Source organism: Chelonia mydas, chromosome 2 (genome assembly GCF_015237465.2).
Source record: "Chelonia mydas isolate rCheMyd1 chromosome 2, rCheMyd1.pri.v2, whole genome shotgun sequence".
NCBI lineage: Eukaryota > Metazoa > Chordata > Testudines > Cheloniidae > Chelonia > Chelonia mydas.
The window spans coordinates 87,703,759-87,727,322 of NC_057850.1; the positions used below are offsets into that span (position 1 = coordinate 87,703,759).

General features: G+C 38.2%; 1 protein-coding gene across 1 annotated transcript in view; it reads right to left on the reverse strand.

The window, feature by feature from the left end:
- Window positions 1–23,564, reverse strand: part of PIEZO2 (piezo type mechanosensitive ion channel component 2) — a 432,480-nt gene that overhangs the window by 154,061 nt on the left and 254,855 nt on the right. The window contains exons 6-7 of the mRNA XM_037892875.2: window positions 11,056–11,263; window positions 6,984–7,197 (exon numbers count right to left, since the gene is read on the reverse strand). Of these exons, the coding sequence (XP_037748803.1) occupies window positions 6,984–7,197; window positions 11,056–11,263 (422 nt within the window). The remainder of the gene's footprint in view (window positions 1–6,983; window positions 7,198–11,055; window positions 11,264–23,564) is intronic.

Below are 23,564 nucleotides of genomic sequence, written 5' to 3' on the forward strand. Positions count from 1 at the left end.
AGATGGGATATTCACAGAGACCGTCCAAACCATTTAGAAAATATATGATTCATCATGCCACCCAGCAGTAAAGAAATGACTCCTAATGAGGGACTTTGTTGCATATAATAAGGCTCATCATGTCCTTGCTTGTTTGGTGGATGAAAACCTGGGACAAAACACTTCCAAAGAAAGGTGTTATCCAGAACAGCACATGCCTTGGGCTACCTCATAGTTTAGATTTAATACAGGCAAGAGATTAGTATAATGGCAAGGACAGGTATTGCCTTTTACCAACAAGAGCTTGAACTTGCCTTTCCAAGCTGCTAACAGAACCAGCCACACCTGTAGCAAAAAAGACCTAAAACTTTAAGGGAGTTACGTAGGTATTATTTCTAAATATTACTACGAGTGTTCTGAGTTGTGGGATGTTTCATTATTAATATGCATCTCCCTTGGGAAATTAGTGTGACGACAATGACAATTAGCTACCTCTGTTGCTCTTTTAGGTGTAAATCTTCCCCTTAAATCAAGTTAAAGTAGGCTCCCTGGCAAAATAATCAGTGCAATTCTGCTGTGAAAAGAGAGGTACTGCGACAGGAGGACCATCCCTTGTGTGGTCTGGAATACCACTCTATAGGTGCTTAGTTTGCTTTAATTGGCAGAGGATGATAGGTAAGGGGCAAGGGCAGCAGATAAGATCCATGTAGCATGAATCCACTCAGTTCCTCCACCACAGAGGGCACTCAGACATCATGTGATATCAATGCCTAGAATGATTAGAAAGGGGACACAAGGAGCAGAGAGTCTACTCCATCCACATAGTGGCTCCATATAGAACATACAAATGGATTTCTGATCTTCCTTCTGATTGGACATCCTTATCAATACTTGTCATCAGTATTGGGCCTCCAAGGAAGGCCCAGGTCCAGTGCGTTTGTGGTTTGAGAAGAATGTTCCACTTGTCTCTAAGACTTACTCTTGCGGGGGGGGGGAAAGAGAGGAAGAAACCCAGAGAATTAATTTGCAAGAAAGAATATTCTAATATACTGCTGCAATGCAATTTGTGTCTGTGACTAATCTGAGTTACCAATTTCACTGTTTTTCCTAGACATTTTTTTTATTCACCATGTATACACATTTTATTCCCCTTGTATATCAGAGAAGGGATTAGGCTGCAAACTTTGAATCCAGATCCCAGCTCTTGGGGATGTTCAAATGAAGGGCTCTGAGTTGTGCCCAGGGAAAGGGAAAAACTTCCTCTATTTTGTAAATATGCAAATAATTCAGCCATTATGACTCTACCAGTATTTTGCATGATCAGAGTGGAAGACAACCTAGACTGGTCATGTGATGCAGTGCTTAGATTCTATTGTGATGGCTGCTATAAAAAGTAAACCCCATAAAAGATAAACAGACGTTATTCAGAAAGCAATTTCCCTTATGCTTAGAACAAAGTCTCAGATTTGACCTATATGTTTAGGATCTAATACAGCAACTTGCTGGGCATCCTCAATTCTCATTCACTTCAACTGGACTTGAGGTGCTTTCTACCTTTCAGACGATTGAAACCACAAGATGAGGCCCTCAATATCACCGGAAGTTAGTGATCGCCATACAGACCATATAAAGACAACAAATCTACAGTTTTTGTCTTAGATTTGTCTAGATTTTTATTAATTTATAAGGGTAAACTCACTCATTCTCTAGACAAACTCATTCATTTTTAAACTGTAAGTTATAAACCCTAAATCTGGCATTGATTGGCAGGGAAGCACACTAACTATTTAGTTACATACCTAAAGGATAAATCATTCGGTGAATATACTATGTTACTAACAATTTTGTGAAGGAATAGGGTAAATGACTTGAGATAAGCCTTATGTTATTGGATTGATCCCATTTCTTCATCTTGGCAAGCCCTCTGCTACCCAACATTCTAGATACTATATAAATAAACCACACCTGAAAAAACTGCAGGAAACACTTTGTGCAAGTGCCAACATATTGTTGCATATTTTTTCAGGATGCCACACTTTGTATATAGTTTCTAAGATCATTTTGTTTACTAGTCAATGTAAAGAATATATATTGTGACAAAGTTCCTCCTTTGCCTTTGTGGGTCCTGCGCTTATTGGAGGATTTGCTTGCCTCAGAGATTCACGGCATGCCTCAGTTTGGCCACTTTTGCTAGGGGCTCAAACCTGCCGTCCACTCAGTTAACCCCGTCACTGGCCAGCATGGGGGAAACAGAGAACAATCCCCGCAGTCTTTGTATCCCACCTAGTGGGTCGGGGACAGGCCAGATCCCTTTCCAATTTAGACCTTCCCTTCTAGTGTTTCTCACAGACCAGGTCAACTCCTCCTGTGTCCGATCAGGAGTTGGGGGGGATGGGGGGAACCCGGGCCCACCCTCTACACCAGGTTCCAGCCCAGGGCCCTGTGGATAGCAGCTGTCTACAATGTTCCCTGTATCAGCTGTGTGACAGCTACAACTCCCTGGGCTACTTCCCCATGACCTTCCCCCAGCACCTTCTTTATCTTTGCTGCAGGATCTTCCTCCTGAAGCCTGATCACGGCTTGAACTCTTCAGTCCTCCAGAAGCATGCCTTCTCACTCCCTGCTCCTTGTGCACTCCCCTACTAACTGATGGGAGGTCCTTTTTAAACCAGGCGTCCAGATTAGCCTGCCTGCCATAACTGATTCTAGAAAGTTTTTAATTGACTCTAGGTGTCTTGATTAGCTTGCTCGTCTTAATTGGTTCTAGCAGGTTCCTGATTGCTCTAGGGCAGCCCCTGCTCTGGTCGCTCAGGGAACAGAAAACTGTTTATCCAGTGGCCAGTATATTTGCCTTCTACCAGACTCCTGTACCCAAACTGGTCTGGTTCTGTCACAATATGTATATGGCAGAAATATGATATGTTCAGAATTAATGTTCAGAAATGGTATTTTTTTTGAGTTGGTGCAGTTTTTCCCTTTCAGTAAATCACCAACTTACCAATGATATGGCAGTTAGTTCATTTAGAAGGAATCTGTATTTAAGAATTGGAAGAATATCTGTTTAAAAAGAAGGTAACAGAACCAATGCGGTCTAGCTGGCAAGAGCTCAATTAATATTTGTTCGGGACTTTGAAACTTTACAGCACTAAGTCCTAACTAAAGAGTTGATTCATCCTCACTGGCAAAGGTCTCACAAACTGCACCCTCCTGCACCAGCAAGGGACCCTGTTCCCTGGGAAGAGAGGCACTGCTTGTGCCTCCTCCCTCCCGCAGGGACTGGTCTAGGGAAAGATATCTTTGAACTGAAGATGCAGCTCCACAGGAGCCCTGCCACTGCAGAATGTCAAGGGCATATAATGAGTGCCCTGGCTCTACCTCCTCACTACCAGCTTTTCAGTCTACTTATCAGGCTTCAACATGCAGAACCGTTTTGTGCACACTGAGTTTTATGAAATGTTGCATGAAAATTACATCTGCATGTAGCAGAGGCATAAATATAAGCAGGCTCTGTGGCATGATTGCTGCTTTAAAGAAGTTCCATATATTTATCCTAGATAAAGCAGTATGGTAAAGACACAGTGCTATATTTTTCCATATCCTTTTTACGTTTTAATTTATTTATTGCTGCAGCTCCCCAGGAGGATTCAGATCAAAACATTCAAGTTCACCAACGTACACCATCCTGTTTTTATTTTTGGTTATGCCTCTTCTCATACAAGCGGTCAATGGATGCTTTTATTTTTATCACTAGTGCTGGATTTTGAAGTGGGGGTTTCTTAAAGGTACAGCATAGGGGGAAAACATTAGTGGATGAATACAGTTAACATCAGAACTTCCCTACTTGTCCGGATGTAGTTTAACTTAATCTAATCTGACAGAAAGTGGCATGCTGGCAAACTGATGTGTTTCGCTATCCAAAGCAGACACATTATTTTGACCGGAAACAACTCATACATTTCTTGTGGACCCAGGAATGTCAATGTTAACAGCTTTTAAAAGTCCAGCCTTCTACTCCTTTGAGAGAAATATTATCCCTCATTAGCTCAACAGGATTTATTTTAACGTCAGCCCTTGCATCTGCACAAAGTGGAAAGAAGGGAGGAATCTAACCTGGGAACAGAGTTTTTAAATTTTACAAAGAAATAAAAGCCCTATTTCAGGTGGATCCTCTCTATTTTGTGGATGGGTGAAAGTCACTTTCTCCTTGTAACAAAGCCGAGCCCCGCCCCCCAAGCATTAGCACATACTTACTGAACTGATTTCCCTAGCAATGATTTTAGCACAAAGAGGTGAAGTGATTTTCACATAAATTAACAAAGCTGAGAATTGTTACCCCTTTCTCTTGTAAGTGACTATTAAAAATATATTTTGGATAGGAAAGAGAAAAGGAAAAGCAAAATACATAACAAATAAAAGAATAACTGTAAAATATATTAAGAATATGATTCTTATCTCAATGTACTTGGGATTTACGTGTGTGAGCCAGACGCTCGTATTAATGTGTCAAACTTATGCCTCAAACTGAAAATATTGTGAATAAAATTGCAATATACCAAATTTCTTGTAGTATGGGAAATGCTAAAATATTTTTCTGTGCCACCCAAAATACATCTGTATCTCATTTTCTTCTATTCCTCTATCCACAGCCTAAGCACCACCCATGCAACTCTTTTTAATACCATATTTGTGGCCTTCTCTCAGTCTCAGATTTGTATATCCCTTAATGGCCAACAAATACCACTACTGCTCTTTCTTCAGCTCTCTCCTAAAATTATTACTTCCACAAAGCCCATCAATATCAATTCATCAGATCAAGATGTGTGATTACAAAAAGATACATGTACTGCTTAGAGATTAGACTATCTACTGCTCACTTGTCTTCTGTTATATTATGCATCTGAACACTATTGTCTGTGTAATTTAGAATATAAGATCCTTAAGTCACATCATATATTATTTATAAGAACAGTTAAGTTTCTAAAGCCCAAGAGTCTACTTTTCTGCCCCTACTGTCAAGTTACTTTGCATATTTACTAGGATGTTTTACTCATGCATATCATTTTTATTCTAAAACTTTGATTAAGAGGTGGCTAATTAAACTTGGTACTTTAAATCTGTAAAGAGTTTAGGATAGTGAGAAATGTAAATAGACAATAAACAAAACATGCCCCAAATCACATAATACATTATACGAATTTTTCAGCTTTTTGAGGTCTTGTATCTTTAGGAATCTCATTGGAGTCCTCTTTAAGTGAAATTCCCAACTGCACTATTTATGAAGAAATTTAAAGCAAAAATTAAGACCTAAACTACATTAACTGCAAACTTTTAGCTGTTTCCATGTGTGGATTTGAAATAAGTGAAAAGAAGAGTAGTCTTTATAAATGTTCAAATTAAAGAGAGCGCTTTAATGCTTTAAGTAAAAATACTATGCAGCACACTACAAAGTAGATTAGAGAAGCTTTTCTACCTTGATAAGAATTTATTGGCATATAATATAGGGCCATATCCTAGTACACAGGTAGTTAATGGGATGTTTGCAATTTTCTCCCAACATATTAAAAAAGAAGCAAAAGGAAGTTCTATGGCCTGTGTTATACAGAAGGTCAGACTTGATCCCAGTGGTCTCTTCTAACCTTGGAATCTATAAACCTATGAAAAAGAAGGGTTTTAGACTGCTTAAGAATCTGTTTTAAAAATACTTTTCTCTTTTTTCTCCCTCTAGGTTATGAGAATTCATACGATTGCCTAAGCTGGCCTCTAGGTGAAAGAACTTACACCTAGGAATCTTTTCTGATATACATGTGAAGATTTATGTTCCCTGCACCATATGGCTACTTAGATCATCCTCCTAAAGTCAGCAATCCCAACATTACAAAATGTAGTTGTGGAATAAATAAAATGTCAAAAAATATAAGTGCCAGAAACTGAACGTAACGTGCCAATGTACTTAACGTACCAACTGTTATACGAAAACAGTTACATATACAGTTGTGAGACTCTATTTTTCACTCGTTTTAACGAATTGCTTTGAGACAAAAAATGATTAATAGTGGCTCATCAAGTGTTCTTTCATTTTCAATTTAAAATAGCTTAAAGTAACATGAAACTTACTACAGACAACATGAACATTAAAGAGTTAAATTTAATTTAATTCAATTAAATATAGCGGCCCCAAGCATTATTTATCATAAAGGCAATCTGAGGTCACAACCCAGTGGAACACATACTAACCAATAAAATACTTCCATGACTTCATATACTTTCGATTTTTTTTAAAAAGATTTCTTCTTGTATGTTTTACATCCAATAGATATTTATTACAGAGGTGCTGTGTGGAAACTTCAGACACCAGCATGTTACATTTTGATCCAAGCATCCAGGCTACCTGTATGAGCACAGAATTGGTGTGTGGTGTATTAGCACTGGATATACCTCTATATTTTTGAAGGTCAGGAAGGGTTCATGCTATTTGTCTAATATTATGCAAAGTAGGCATGATCCTCAACCTCCTGGCAAGTTGTCAAAGTAGCCTTCAGTTCAAAGTAAGTGCACTGACAATGACAATAATGTACGCACACTCTCTACCAATCAAGAGATGGTAATGTTGTATTTTATATCTTCTTGTCGCCACTGCCACAAACGTGTGTGTATGTTCTGGGTGATGTACTGCCATTCCCTTAGTCCGTGGGTCATCATATCTTCTGGATTTCTCTGTCTTCTTATCTTTTTAGCCAGAGAACCTCTCTCTTTCCCACTGAGGATTACTCCTGCCTAAAAAGGCTCATTGTTGTCATCTCTCACACAGAGAAGCCTCTAGGGCCAATCCAGTTTACTTCATGCTTTGACTCTCAAAGGCTGAACATGGATTTTCCTAGCATTACACATATTTTCCTAGAATTATGTTAAATTATTTGTAATGTGGAAGAGCAATTCCAACAACATCTATCATCAGAAAAGTGCACCACTTGTCTATAATTAAAAAATGCAGACAGGTCTCTTACCTTGCATAGTAGTCCTTTGGGGGAACAACTTCCTGAAAGAATTGTAACTGGTACAGATAAAGTCCAATCAAGTGCCCCGCACTGTATATAGCCATTAATACACACAGACAGCTGAATATCAGCGGATCAAATGCTAGGCAACAGGACCACCATGTGCACAGCCCCAAAAATACAAAGAAATACACAGCTGACGTCAAAGATGGCAACATCATACCTGCAAAAACAAATATTGAGGATACTTTGAGAATATTAGTGTTAAAAACATTTATTAATCCTAAAACATTATGTAGTTTATCAAAACAATTTCAAAATCACATTTCTGTTTTGATAGTTTTTACTTATTATAGGTAACAGCTAAGACTGCTATTAACTGAAAAATGCCATAAAACATGTATTTTTTTTTCATTTTGCTTATTCTATGAAAAAACAACACTTGGTATGTAGCTAAATTTAGAAGGATTAGATTTATATTAGTAAATGTTGATTTCATACCGATGAAAAAATATTTCCATTAGTACTAATAGAAATTTACAGATAAGCAGAGTAAGAAAAATGCTGCTTGATAACTTATTAGAGTTTGATGTATTTTGACCTGTGATGTTGACAATTTGTGTTTAATGGTTATAAAGCTTTAACTTTTTGAATCTCAACATCTACTGTAATTAAAGAATTATAAAATCAAATTCTGCCATGCCTATATATAGTCAGTTTCAATATTTCCTCTGAGTACTTCGTGTCCCTAGTTTGTGCAGCTCTTTCCCACAGTAAAAGGGGAGAGAAAAACAAGAATTTGTGATCGTAAACCCCCAAATCAGCAGGGAGACGCAGAGGTAGGTACTGTACCTAAAAATACTTTTAACTTTTTTAAAAAAATTGTTAGATTTCAAGTTAACATTTCTGTAAAATAATCAGTAGGATAATAAAATACTATGATTAATTAATATGGTGTGAAAGTTTCCCATGTAATCATTGAATTTCTAATCACTAGAAATTTGTCCCCCAGTCAGTGAGATACTGTGTATACTGGAAATAAAAGAGCATCTACAATATATCCAGTACATGCGGTCTATGTAAGTGCCAAATATGGATGAAAAGTAATCCAATTTATATCTCATAAAAATTTGTAATACTTAGTGTATACCAAGGGCTCTCTTGTATCCTACGTAGATTTTCTTTTACACACTTAAACAACATTTCATTTGTGAAGTTGCTATTTTCACTCTTCACAGCTGGAGCACATCTCATGAAACGCCTACTGTACCCTGCAAAAGGGGTATTTGAGGAGGTGGGGGTGGGGAGATGCTCATATCTAAGATGCAGGAAACTGGAGGAAGTGACATAAGAAACTTTCATCCTACATAATGTGCCAAAGGCATCACCAAAGCAACTCCACTGAAGTCAATGGAATCACACTAGGGATGAATCTGGCCCATTTTGCTTCAAAAATCTTGACAATTGCATACTTGAATGGAAGGTGGGTACAACCCAAGAGATCTGGGGCTCATTCATCTGAGTCTGGGTAGTCATCCTGCAGCAGAGTGGCCTGCTGTGCCTCAGAAAGATCCAGGTCTTGGTGCACTGGTTCTCAAACTTTTATACTGGTGACCTCTTTCACATAGAAAGCCTCTGAGTGTGACCCCTCCTTATAAATTAAAAATACTTTTTACATATTTAACACCATTATAAATGCTGAAGGCAAAGTGGGGTTTGGGGTGGAGGCTGAAAGCTTGCGACCCCCCATGCAAGAACCTTGTGACCCCCTGAAGGGTCCCAATCCCCAGTTTGAGAACCCCTGCCTTGGTGGATGCAGCTTTAAACTGTGTTTGGAGCTCTACCATCAGACAGAAGCCACCTGATGGATGGGATGAATCAATGCATTCACCGGCCAGCGTGCTCTCCTGGCCAGCTCCACTCACTCTTGGGTGATGATGTCTCCCTTTCAGCTCCCAAGCTGAGTAGGGTTGTGAACTCTTTACACTGATGAAAATCCCCACTTCCTGTTGTGCTTCAGCTGACCAGGGTCTTTCATCCTGGGTTATGTTAGCAGAAGCTAGCATAAACCTGGGGTGCCTGCAGCCCTTCACTGCTGAGGTGTAGGACACACAGTATTGTACATACTAAGTTAGCTTTATATATCTGTGCTAAAAGAACCTTCCACTAACAGTAAATTGGTCTGTGTTGTATTAGCATAATCACAGGCTTGTACGCGGTACTTTAGGCCAAGCTATTGTCTCTCCTCCAGTATATAATCTGTGAGTATGTACCATTTTCATGATTCATATATTTAAAGGTCAGAAGGTTCCCTTATGATCATCTAGTCTGACCTCATGCAAAACAGAGGCCACAGAAACTCATCCAATCTGCATCAAGCCTATAACACTGTTCTTTCTTTTAAATAGATATCCAGTCTTGATTTAAAGTCTTCAGTGATGGAGAATCTACCACATTCATAGGTAAATTTTGAGAGTAGCAGCCGTGTTAGTCTATATCCGCAAAAAGAAAAGGAGGACTTGTGGCACCTTAGAGACTAACAAATTTATTTGAGCATAAGCTTTCGTGAGCTACAGCTCACTTCCAATTGCTCATTACTCTTGCTGTTAAAAAATTTCACTTTTTTCTAGCCTGACGTTGTCTAGTTTTAGTTTGCAATCATTATGCCTTTTTCTGCTAGATTAAAAAAATGTCTACTATCAGAAAAAAACTTTTCCCTTGGCAGGTACTTTCAGACTGTGATCAATTCACCTTTTAACCTCCCTCCCCCAACTAAACAGATTGAGCTTATTAAATCTCGCACTATAAGACATCTTTTCCAGACCTCAAATCATTCTTATAGCTCTTTTCTGAGTCCTCTTTGATTTTTCAACATCCTTTTTGAAGTGCAGACACAAGAACAGGAAACAGTGCTACACCGATGTTCTCACTAATTCCAAATACCGAAGGAATATCACCTCTGAACTCCTCCTTTATATTCTTTGCTTATATATCCCTAGAATGCATTTGCCCTCTTAGCTAAAGCATCGCATTGGAAACTCACGTTCATTTGGTTATCTACCATGAATCTGAAGTCCTTTTCCATGTCATTGCATTCCAAGATATAGTCTCCCATCTTTTAGGTGTGACCTACATTCTATGTTCCTAGATTTGGCTCCATTAAAATGCATGTTATCCAAATGAGCCCACTTTACCAAGTGATCCAGATTGGTCTGCGTAACTAACCTGTCCCCATCACTATTTACCACTTCCCCACTGTTTTTGACAATCTGCTCAAATTTCACCAGAAATTTTATACTTTATTCTGTTTTATTCTTTGATAAAGACATTGAATAGCATTGGGAGTACAGACTCTTGCAGGACCCCACTAGAAACATCGCTCTAGGATGATGTTTCCTCATTTACAATTACTTTTCCTGATCCATCAGTTAATCAGTTTTTAATCCATTTAATATGGATTACACTAATTTTATATAGTTCTATTTATTAATCAGAATGTCATGCAGGAGTATGTTGAATGCCCTACAGAAGTCTATTATGTCACCAGTGTTACCTTTATCAACCAATTTTGTAATTTCATAAAAAAAATCAAATTTGAACATTTTTTATTACAGAATGTATAACAAACCAGTAAATAAAGAATAGCAATGTTTTGTTTGTGTATGTTTAATATTGTGTGATGTGCAGATGTGTGACATGTGAGACGTGTGTGAGTGTGAGCGAGTCAGTGTGAGTGTGCGTTAGTAGAAGGAGCCAGCACCTAGTCTATTAATGCACATTCCACTTCTTACCTACAACATGCAGCCTTTCACAGTTTGGCCATAATAATAGCTTTAAAATTAATATATGCAATGAGTGGACCGCTTAGTACTAGCACCAAAATAAAATAAATAAATAAATGAAATTAAGCAACTCAGTGTAGTTCCATGCCTGCCAAAAAGCTAATTTAAATAAAAATCAGCAGAAATTAATTTTCCTTCCAAATTTCCATTTTTATTCCCCAGTGTGCCAAAGTGCTGAAAATTCATTTGTACAATGCATAATCTCAGGGACTCTTGATGAATTTATCAAAAGCACCAACCTGTTGAACCAAGTAAAATTGTAACAACAACTTTTCCAGCGGTGGTTATAATGTTTCCAATAAACTCTTTCAGTTTGGAAGCCAGTGAGGCAATTCTGCGCAGTAGTTTTAATTTTGTGGTTTCTTCAAATTCCTCTTCGCTATTTTCTCCACCATCCAAATCCTCACATATCAATGCATCATCTGGCTCTAACTTTTCTCTTCCAGCCTTAGAAAGAGAGAGAAAACAATGTGAGATGAAACAAGGGACCTGTGTCATATAGGTTATTTGTCAAGTCTTTTTTATAGTGACTGACTCTATAATCACAAAAGAATCCAAATAAAGAGTTGTGAAAGGTATATTAGAAGTCCATTTGGATATCTAAGGCTACCACCTTAGACTTGTCTGAAGAAGAAAGAGATGAAAAATATTTGAGAGTGAGATTTTCCCTGGCAAATGCAATCCAGCTGGTTCCTCTGGCAGCTAGCAGGTAATTCCAGTTCTACATGTCTCTATTCAAAATTATGACCACTCAACATTCTGCCAGGTTTGTTGATTAGATTTTGGTCCAGGTCCAGACCAAAGGTGACTCCCTACCAGATGATGTTCCTCAGGGTAACCTCCTTCTTGGGATCATTACCATTCCCTATTGCAGGTTCTTTCCTCCCCCCTTCTTACGAACCCAGATGGAAGGGGGTTATCAATTGGATGGAAGGGTGTGTTAGCTGCCTTTTCCTTGATCTTTCCATGGATTAGTTAGCAAGAGGCACTGGCACAACGAACAGCCATGACAACTATCAGTAGCATGCCTGGACTCAGAAATCAAAAAATCTAGGCCTTCTTCCAAACCTAGATTTGCTTCATTATACCAAATAGTGCTACTATCAAGGCTAGTTTTCATAGAGAAAGAGAAAGAGAATTCTATATATGTAATTCTAGTATGGATGTGGCTATAAATGTGACTCTCTAAAAGAGATTAATACCAGTGTGCTATTAGTATAAATGCAAAAAGAGATCACGGATAGAAACATTACAATAAACAAGCTTTCTTGTTTCTTCAATATATCCACTGATTGCACTATGTTACTCAAACCTGACTGAGTCAAATTCACCAAAAGAGTGTCCCAGTTGGTCCCCACATCCCCATTCTATTTTGTTTCTGTAACGTTACACTATCAATTTATCCAGTACAAATGGGTTTACTGAGGAGGCCCACCATGTGGGACTGGTATTCAGGTAACAATTCCCACCGACAGGGAAGAGAAAGAGATGGAGAGAATCCCAGCAACAGGGAACGAGAGAAGAAAGCGAAGTGTGCATGTGTTTGGGACAGGGGAATAGAATGAAAGAGCTGTGAGGAAGGTGATAGCTCAGGATGGATGGATGGATGAAAAGACTGGGAGGGAAAGAGATGTACCACTCAAACTCAAAGAAAGATGGAAGCCTGGAAGGATGAGAGAGAGGGAGAGAATGTGAGAAAGAAAGATGGTGAAGAAACAAATAATACAAGGGACAGAAAGACAAATTTGAAAAATGTTAAGTAGCAATTAAACAATGAAAATGGGAGGGAAAGGGGAATTAAATAACGAAAAAAAGAGAAAGAAGAAGAAGAAGAAAACCAGAAAAGACACACCCAATAGGTAAGTAATTTGTTAGGACTTGATGGTGCCCTGGTCCAGGGAAAGATATTAAACTTTCTGAAGAACACAAAGATACGCATCATTGAGTGAAGGGAGTCTTAATCACCCTAGCTAGCCTGATACAGGACGCGGGGGCATCTGCATCACCAGGAGGCCAGCCATGAATACAATTGAAGGAAAATATATTATTCCAGACACAACATAAAGGACATTTAAAAAAAATCTAACAATAAATGGGCCAGATCTTCACCTTGTGTAACTTGGCATAGTTCCATTTGTTTCACTGGAGTGACTCAAAATTAAACCAGCTGAGCATCTGACCCAATTACTTTCTTTTTGATAGCTATGGGCACGTGTGAGTATTATATCTGTAATGACTTTTCAAGAGAACAACGTATTTATTGCAGCCATTGGAAATGACAAATTAGACAGCATTGATTGGGAGGCTTCCAGTGGCAATTGCAGAACTGTTATCCTTCTGAGTATTTAACTGTACAGAATACTTCATTACAATTTTGTTAGGTGGATTCCCCGAGGAAAAGAAACTCCCTCTTGTTCCATTTCACCTTTAAACTTTGTGCCAACTTTCTCTTCCCATTAATATTGTCTGTGACTGCCCAGAAAAAGCTTGTTCCATCTAGAGTTTCTATTTTGCAGACAATGAAATATGTATTAAATGCCGTAGAGCTGGTCTGGGAAATCCTCCTCTCTCTCAGACACATCCGGCTGTTTCACTAATTACGTCCATTATAAGTGGAGTGCGCTGGCGTCACAACCACTTTGTCATCTTCACAGTTCATTTTCATGGCTTTCAACAAACAAGGTTAATAGCTCTAGAAGCAAGACAATCATTAGGAGGTTGCAATGTGCACACCCAGTAAACACTTCCGGAAGGGGGGAGGGGGGCTAGCATGGAGAGGAATTACTATTGTCTGCTGCCCTTGCTAGAGCTCATGTCTAGAGAGCTCTCTAGTTGATGCTACTTTACTTAAATAATTAACCACAAAACAATGCTGCAGTTCAGCTAAATGCTGCATAATATTCTTCCTATCACTCTATCAATGGGAAAAACACAGGAAAAAGAGTGCAATGACACCTTCCTATGTACTACAATTACTAGAAGAACTCCTTATTTAGCCCCGTTGGGTCCAGTCCTGTGTTTCCAAGCCAACTGTAGCTCTAACTACGTTTCTTGTTTAACATGATCATTAAACAGCTAACTCTTATGTGCATGCAAAAAGCAAATGAAATCAGTGGAAGTTCTGGATATTCAGGGATGTGGGATTGAGCTTTTAGTGTGCACGGACCTATATAAAGGAAGACATCTTCAGCTCTTCCATTTATTTATTTGTATCTATGGAGATACTGTTTACAACAAAAATAAAAAGATAATTTCAAAGTAACTGCTATTATAAAGGAGACTGGCAGATGTTCGATATAAATGACAATGTGGATTAAAACAATGAGCTCAAATGGAAACTTTGAAAACAGATTTTGTTTGTATATATACAAATTATGCTTTCTACTAGAGATTGGCATGTCCAGTAATTGGAGCACAGACCTTTGGGCTAAGAACTCCCAATGTCTAATCCCAGCCTGGAGAGTGACTCCCTTGGTGGACTTAATTTATGTTTTTAAAGAATGTTCTTAATTTATCTTCCTTAGTTACCCCATCTGTAAATGTTGATAGTATTTAGCTACCACACACAGGAGTTTATTAAGGACATATTTGCTAGTTCTCAGGCTAGATTTTCCAAGAAGTTGCAAGCTGAATCATAACATCCCCTGGCCATGCTGGCAAAATCGGTACCTGAGCAGAGCAGCACTCTTCTAGGAGACCAGAATGACAGCCACTTTCTTCTGCTAGGCAGAATTTGGCATAGATGGATCTGCATAGATGAATGTGCGTAAAATGCCTTGAATATAAAAATCATTACAGAAATGTAATTGCTAGGAGTCTATATTAAATAGGAAGATGTTATACACAAGCTAATTTCATTGAAAGCTGAAAAGAGAGCTCTTTTAAAACAATAATGATGACTTAATATCTGAGTCAGCGCTTCACATATGTGCAAGAACAGGAAATATAAACTGAAGACAGAGAAAAAACACAAAACCAACCCCCCCCCAGCCCCCCCCCTCAAACCCTTACCCTGAAGGGAACAGAAAAATGAATTTAAAAACTGGTCTTGGGGGGATAAAATGAAAATTTAAATAGTATTAAACAAACGGCAGGAAATACACAAGATGGAAAAAAGGGAAAAGAAGGGAGGTAAAAAGAAATAAAAGGAAAAAAACGAGGGTGACAAGTAAGGAAAAGAAGGGAAGTTGCTTTGTTGCACAAATGGTGGAGCAGAAACCCTTTTTCTCTCTTCCAACCCATCTCAGCTGCTAAACTCATCCTATGCATATCTTCTTAACTCCTTCCAAAAATAGCCTTTTGGTTTCCCTACAACACAATAGGGATCCTGGTTTTTCCACTTTGAGAGTCTGGTCACCCTAGTTTAGCTCCCCATAGTTCTAGTCAATCTGATGCACATTCTGTCTTACTCCCCTTTAGTCTGGGTGTTGGGGTGTTTGTCAGGGTGGAGGGGGGAGAACCACTAGGAAGAAGAGTCTTTCTGGACTTACCAGTCCCTGCTTACCAGTCTCAATTAACATCTAACAGATTGTTTATAATGACAACTCTGAAGCTTCTATTGTTGCTTTCTCAAATAAAAATGGAAGTAATCACTGAGGTTGGGATAGGTTGGGCACAACGTGAATGGACTAAGGATTTTGACTTTCACCTGGTGATAACCTGTCTGTTGTTCTAACAGTTTTTGATGCATATGCTGGACATGCTCATCATAAAACAGCATTATTCAAGGCAGACTGTTTTGCAAAGCCTTCACCCCACATGGGTCAGCCTGAGACTACAAACCAATGCTGCATAGAACATAGTTAGAAAAATACTTTTACTTCCATAATAAATTACTTATTATGCAACTACAGAATCCCTGTGGCTGCCGATTAAATCACATAAACCCCTCCATTCAACTAGTATATAACATTTTTGAAGTCATAAAAATGTGTTTCCGTGGCCTTTTCTATGTAGAATGGGGCCCCATGACTTTTTTGTAAACAGACTAAATGTAGTTTAAGTTTTTCAACTTTGTGCAAGTCCCAGGAGTGTTCACTGTACAACACTTTTTAAAACTGCCAAACAGAGATAAAGCACAGGCAGAGAAACAGTCTTGACTCTGTGGCAGCTACTATCATGATTAGGGCCAGAATATCCATTAGCTACTTTGGGGGACTGCTTTAATAAAATCTAGCTTTTACATGTTTCATCTGGTACAGTATAAACACTAATGCACTGAGATATCCTAGGCCCCATAAATGTATTTACTAACAGGCAGCCTTAGTCTCAATTTAAATTCTTTCTTGCACCAGAAAACCTTTTCGTATTGTACCTACAACTAAGGATACTACATCTGTAAATAAACAGAATAGTCATTCACTGACTTTTGGACACTAGAAAGGAATCTAAACCTTTAAAAACCTCATGGTTGTTATCATTTCAATTTTTACTAACCAGAGATGTTATAGAAGACATAGGTGGATCTCAAAAGGTTCTGTGGCTGAGAATGGGAAAAAAAACCCTCCAAAGTTTGCCAATATATTACATTATTTGACTTTTTGAATCTGTTTAATGGCACTGGAAAGCTCCCAAGAATAGTCTCTCATGAGAGTTCAGGTGCTTCCTCCTTCAAGTTAGATCATAAAGGCTGCACAAATAGCCTCTTCTGCAGTATTTTGACATTTCCTCCCAGGAACCAGGAAACACAAAGGAGTGAGAAAATGAGAAATCAGTTTGGGAAAAAAAAGTTATCTGAACTTATCCAAACCTCAAAATTTGTTTTGAGTTTTGAGCAACTATGTCAGAACCAATTTTTATTCTAAATGCAATACCAAAGACTACACATCAATGTATGTGTATCAAGCGGTGTATGATGCTTATAGACAAACAGGAATGTAATGGCAGGACATACTATTATAAACTTGATGTTTGGATGAATGTATTCATGTTTCAGAATGTTTTGATTATATGCAGTACAGAAGTGCAAAACATAATGAGAGATACAGTGTGTACTAAGATGACAGGAATTTCTGAGTTCTAATTCTGGTCCTGACGCTGTCCTGACGAGTGACCTGAGGCAAGTTGCATGAAGTGTGATTATACTCTGAAAAATTTCTATGTAAAAATGGTTCCTTCTTATTCAACAGATCCCTGTGAGTCAGAGAGTTTACTGGCTGAAATAAATTCTCACAACTTTGAAGTCCTGTCAGTTTTCTACAGCATGCTCAGCTAAGAGAGAGCAAACTGGATTCTATTCCTTTTTGTTCATCATCAACAGAATTCTTAACTAAATTCCAATCAGTTACACCTGTGCAAACTCATAGAAGATAATGGGTTTCCCCAGGTGTCTCAGAGAGCAAAACACAGAGTCAGTGGGGGTTGCATAAATGTGGTGGAAGGCACTATTTGACCTGTAGAACATTTATTGCCAATGATGATTCCTGACAAATTTGGGGTTTTTTTAAACCAACTTAACTCTGAGATCTCTGGTTCCATTTGCAGAAAAGGTATATGAGCATATTTTATCTGAAAATAAAAGAGCAACACATGGAGAGCCTCACAATGCCATTTTCATAGTGACATTTTTCAGACTACAACTGCACTGTCATCTCTTGTGTCTATTTCTCTACCTGTAAAATAGGGAAAATATTTATCTTCTGTACTTACCTCACAGGGGTGTTGTGAGGATTACTTAAAAATAGCCCTATACAATTGTTAGGTATAATTGATATAGATCATTGTGGGTACTGTAACTAGTAACTGGATTACTTCAAAAAGTTTCTGTTTAAATAATGCTTATATCTGAACTGTTTGGCCTGGAAACTGGGATGGAAATCTTATACCACTAGGTTTGCATACAAGATCTCTGCTTCCAATACCTTGGTTTCAGCTGGAGTATGAGAATAGCTTATGGTATTTTGATTCAATTTTCTCTTTTTTTACCCAAACCTCTTTGTTCATTTCTCGATGTAACTTGTGATAACATTTTGCAGGTCACATTTTTAAGCTCATTTGTAATAAGTCTAAAGGTCTACAATGCGCAAAGCAAATTTTTTTTTAAGAAGCTATCTACCATTTACTTTAAAAATGGGGGAACTGGAAGGAAGAGGGATTTCAATGTATATGCAGAATTTTTCAAATGAGGATATGACCCAAAAATATCCAAAGAAAAAATAAGCAAGACAATGCAATATTCTGCTGACAAACTTTCTTCTGATGATGTAAGCTGGAGGAGCTATTGAAGTGTCACAGACACTTATGGCCCCTAAGCACCTCTGAATGACTTTAGTGGGCAACAGACCAGGCCTTTACTTAATCAGAAAGTGACTGGGGTTCCTGTTTAAAAAATGTAGTAAGAGGGCTGCAGATTATGACTGGAAGAACAGCCCTCCCAGATTCCACTCTTGATGCTAGCAACTCTAATGTTTGCTCATTCCAGAACCCAAATCAATGCATGATGACAGTAGGATGCAGTACCCCTATTGATGCTGAATTAATTATGGCATTTATCAGTTTTACACCCCTCTTCAACACAAACGGAGACACTCTGTGAAAGGTAAACACAAACCAAACAAATCATAAGAATATCCTTCTTGTTAATCAATATGAATATTTTTCTTAATATTGTGGTTTATGTGCGGGATTTTTGTAGTGAGCTTTCCAAGTATTTTTAATTCTCCTGCTGTTCTATTTGGTGATTTTTGACAGTAACATCAGATGGTATTTTATATCCAGTATTTAGCCACCTATATTGAAATATAATTGAATAACTGCTCAGAAGAAACTGTGGCTTGCTCTCTCTTCCAAAATGAGGTAGGGAAGACAGAGAATGGCATTTCCCACTGGACACAACTGCCTATTGAACTGGCCTGCCACAGAGCATATCAAAGGACAGAGCTGCTGGCAGGCTCCTTGTTGCACAATGTCTTCCTTAAAGCTCCCTTGGAGGGAGGCCCAAGCACAACGACCCCAGAACAGACCTACATCTAACAGACACAATCTAATCCTCAATATTTACAAGGAAATTAGTGATGAAATCTTGGCCCTATTGAAATTAACTGAAAAACCACCACTGAATTTAAATGGTCCAGGATTTCACTCTAGGAGGGAAAAAGTAAAACCATTTGCTGACGGCACGCCCTGCAAACCCCTACTCGGGGTAATGAATCATTTCTCATACAAATAATGCCATTGAGATATATGGGGCTACTCATGTGGAAGAGAGTTTGCAAGACTGGACTTGCAATTTTAAAGAGGATTCTATTGAATTTGTACATTTCTTTATATCAAAATACTCCTTGTTGACACTGTAGAGTGGTAAACATTTTACCTGCAATAAGTTATGTGATGCATTGAATACTGATCTCAGAGTAGTGATAAAATGTAGATTGATTAGCTCTCGCAAAGGGTTTACGATTCTACTATATAGCCTGAAAATCAGTTATAACAGGAATAAGACAACCGTGCTGATGAAAACAAGTTTAAAACATTATGGTAATACACAAAAATATAAATGTGAGACAAGATTCATTCATTCATAAGCAATTATCATCATCTTTCAAATACTCAACTCCTTTCTTCCAAAAAGGTCCTCGACACTTTAAGAACATAAATATAGCACCTCAGAAATGCACCCATTTTTTGGAAGGAGAGTAACAATTGATCAGCACACAGTATACTACATACACTGGGAAAATTGAATTTTTAATTTGTTTATAACACAATTCAACTGGTCTCTGTGGACAGGATCAGCTCATACTCATACCCTGTTTTAAAACGGAGTCCTAACACTGATAATGAAGAAGAGATTTTAAAAGTTAAACTGTGCTAGAAACCCTCTTTACAATACTGGAAATACTGTTCCTCAGTTTGATTTAAACCACAATATAGACAAAACTTTAAGCCACAGACTAGTGTGCAAACTCCTATGTAAGTTAAAAGCCTCATGAGATCACTGCAGTTCATTCAGAACAGAAAGAACTGAGTCAACCCTGCTAGGATCTGAACTTGTGATTCTAGGAAGCATTATTCTGCTCTCATTTACACTAGTGTAAATCCTGGGTAACTTCACTGAAGTCAATGGAGTTACACCACTGTGAAAGGAGAATATGAACCGGTGATTATAGTAATGTTTAACACATGAGAAATTACTGAAAACTAGGGGAACCTGAAGGCTGTGACAGAAAGATAATGGTTTTGGTCTAACTCTGTAGGCAAAGCCAATCAACAGCCTCCTATGGGGAGAACTCTTAACTTAGAAAGCTATGCTCTCCAGAGTGTATGCAAAAATGAGTTGTGCATTATTGGTTGAAATCTATATAGGATCAAAGGAATTTTTGAAATACACAAGAAATTGGAAAAGAAAATTGGTGTTCTAGAGTGGGGGATGGGGGAAGGCACATAATTAAATATTGCACACAATAGCTATTGCACAGGGAATGGACAGAGATTTCACTTCCCAAGATACACCTAAGCAAATTTCATATGAATCCAACACAGGATTACATGGCTAATATGGTAATAAAAATCTTACATCTTGAATTCAAAGACTGTGAGGACTATAAGCCAAAGCAAAAGAGGAGGAAATCACATATATGGAATTAGGCAGGTTGACCTGAGAGGCTGAAACACCATTTGTTAATGAGAGAGAAACTGGCAGACTTAACTGCCTGCGGGCTAAGACTTCACTTGCAATACCTAAAAAGGTCAGCATTTTAGTCTCTTTATTTTCTGGTAAACAGTGGCATGTTTCAAGTTTCCCTGCTGCACATTTATTAATGTTCTGAGGTGGTGGGGGTGAAGGTGTGGGTGAGCAGTGAGGTAGCAAAATTTGAAGACAAAATTATTTAGGTTATTCATGACAACAGAGGACTGAGGAACTTCCTACACAGCTAATCAAGCAAGGTGAATGGACAACATAGTGACAAAATTCAACGTTGACAAATGCAAGAACCACAAGTTCTAATGCACATTGGAGGGAAATTTTTAAACTACTCATTCACCCTACAGAGTTCTAAATGAATTGTATCAGCTCTAGAAAGGGACCTGGATATTACAGTACACGTGTTAATGAAAACTTCATTGTGCAGCTGCAGTTAAGAAAGGTAAAACTATGTTAGGATACCTAAGGAATAGGATGGTGAATAATGCCTTTATATAAATCAGTGTGGCCTCAACTGTATTATTGTGTGCAGTACTGGTCACCCCAACTCAAAAGGATATTACAGAGCTAGAGGGGATTCAGAGATATGCAACAACAATGATCAAGGGCCTAGAAAGGGAAGAGAGGGATTGTTTATCTTAGGAGACAAAGAAGCGGGGACTTGATAAAATAATATAAAAGAATTATTAGTTGAGGGATGGTAAATTGAAAACTTCTATGCTTCCTGTCTCATATCACAAGAATAAAGGAACAGTCAATGAAATTAAAAAATTTAAAAAAGGAAATACTTTTAAGCACGATTAAACTGTGGAACTTATTGCCATAAGAAGTCACTGAGGGTAAGAATTTAAAATTTTAAAAGGGATTGGATAATTATACTGATATCAAGAATATACAGTTGTCAGAATTAATTATAAAATTTGGACGGGATATTAAAGCTCATGCTTCAGGACTTCAGCCAGTCTCTAACTATTAGAAATCAGAATATGACTTAATATGGGGGCAGGTTATTCCATATCTGCATGTCCTTACACATTCCTCTAAAACATCTAGTCCGGGCCACTGTCAGAGACAAGATACTGGAATAGAAGGACCTTGGGTCTGATCCTGTATGGCAACCCCTATGTTCCAATGTAGTTTTAAAGGTTTTGGATGCCTTAGGTGAGGCATGGGACAGTTTTAGACCTCAGTATATTTCATACCATTTGCCTTGGATTACCATTCATAGAGGGACCAACGAAAACTGATTCTCCATTGTGCTAGGTGCTGGACAGACACATGGTAAAACACAGTCCTTGCCTTAAATAGCTTACAATTCAAGTGTATGAGACAGGCAAAGGGTGGGAGAAAGGAAGCTTTATTATCCTCATTTTACTGATGGAGAACTGAGGTATAGAGAAGTTACGAGACTGACCTGAGGCCACAAAAGAGATTTGTGGCATACCCGGGAATTGACCCAGATCTCCTGAATCCATTACAGTGCCATGAACACAAGACTATCCTTCCTTGCTGACTTTCATTTTCTAAACTCTTCTTTATGTAAGAACCTTTTCATCAAACATTTTTGAGATTCCAAATTGAGAGTCAGGGACAGTCTGAGCCTAAACCTGGCTCAGATACTTTGACCTAAAGCACAGACCAGGGGTTTTTAGGATTTTAAGTATCATGGACAAGAATAAAGTTTGAGGGGGAAGGTGATAAGTACAGTGAGAGCAAAACTAAAAATGTACATTCCAATTAAGATCACCCCATCTGGTAAAGTTTAAGTTATGCAGTCTTCCAGGGATTTTTTTAGTCACTTACAATACTAGACAATCCATAGATTCAGCGATTATAATGCCAGAAGGCACCAAAGTGTTCATCTAGTCTGACCTCCTGTATAAACACAGGTCTTATTTGAATTAATTCTTGTTTGAACTAGAGCATATCCTTTAGAAAAGCATCCAATCTTTATTTTAAAATTGCCAGTGATGGAGAATCCACCACAACCCTTGGTAAATTGTTCCAACGATTAATTACCCTCACTGTTAAAAAACTGCTTTTTATTTCCAGTCAGAATTTGTCTAGCTTCTACTTCCAGGCACTGGACCTTTTTATACCTTTGTTTTCTAGGCTAAAGAGCCCATTATCAAATTTTTGTTTCCCATGTCGGTACTTACAGACTGTAATCAAGTCACCCCTTAACCTTCTCTTTATTAAGCCAAATAGATTGAATACTGCACTCAAATTGCCCTGTTCTGTTCATTCCTTCTGAAGCATCTGGCACTGGCCACTATTAGAAGACAAGATACTGGGCTAGCTGGCCCATTGGTCTGACCCAGTATGGCCATTCTTATGTTGACCTACTTGAGTCTATCACTATAAGGTATGTTTTCCAATTCTTTAATCATTTTTGTGGCTCTTCTCTGAACCCTCTCCAATTTATCAACATCCTTCTTGAACTGTGGGCACTAGAACTGGACACAGTAGTTCAATAGCGGTCACACCAGTGCCACATACAGCAGTATTATAACCTCCCTACTCCTACTCAAGAGTCCTCTGTTTATACATCCAAAGATTGCATTAGTCCTTTTGATTGGGGTGGTGCACTGGGAGCCCATGTTCAGCTGATTATCAACCATGACCTCCAAGTCTTTTTTCAGAGTCACCTTTTCCCAGGGCTGTAAGTATGGCCTTTATTCTTTGTTCTTAGATGTAAGACTTTATATTTGACTGCATTAAGACATATATCGTTTGTTTCCACCCAGTTTACCAGTCAGTGACCGGTCCTCTTCATTATTACCGCTCCCCAAATCTTTGTGTCATCTGCATACTTTATCAGCAACCATTTTATGTTTTCTTCCAGATGTTGACAAAAATATTAAATATAAGGCCATGAACTGATCCCTGTGGGATCCTCTAGAAACACATGTACTTAATGATGATTCCCCATTTACAATTACATTTTGAAACCTGTCAGTTAGCTAGCTTTTAGTCCTTTACTGTGTACCATGTTAATTTTGTATTGTTCTAGATTTTGTAATCAAAATGCCATATGATACTAAGCCAAATGATTTACAGAAGTCTATGTATCAACACTATTACAGTTATCAGCCAAACTCGTCA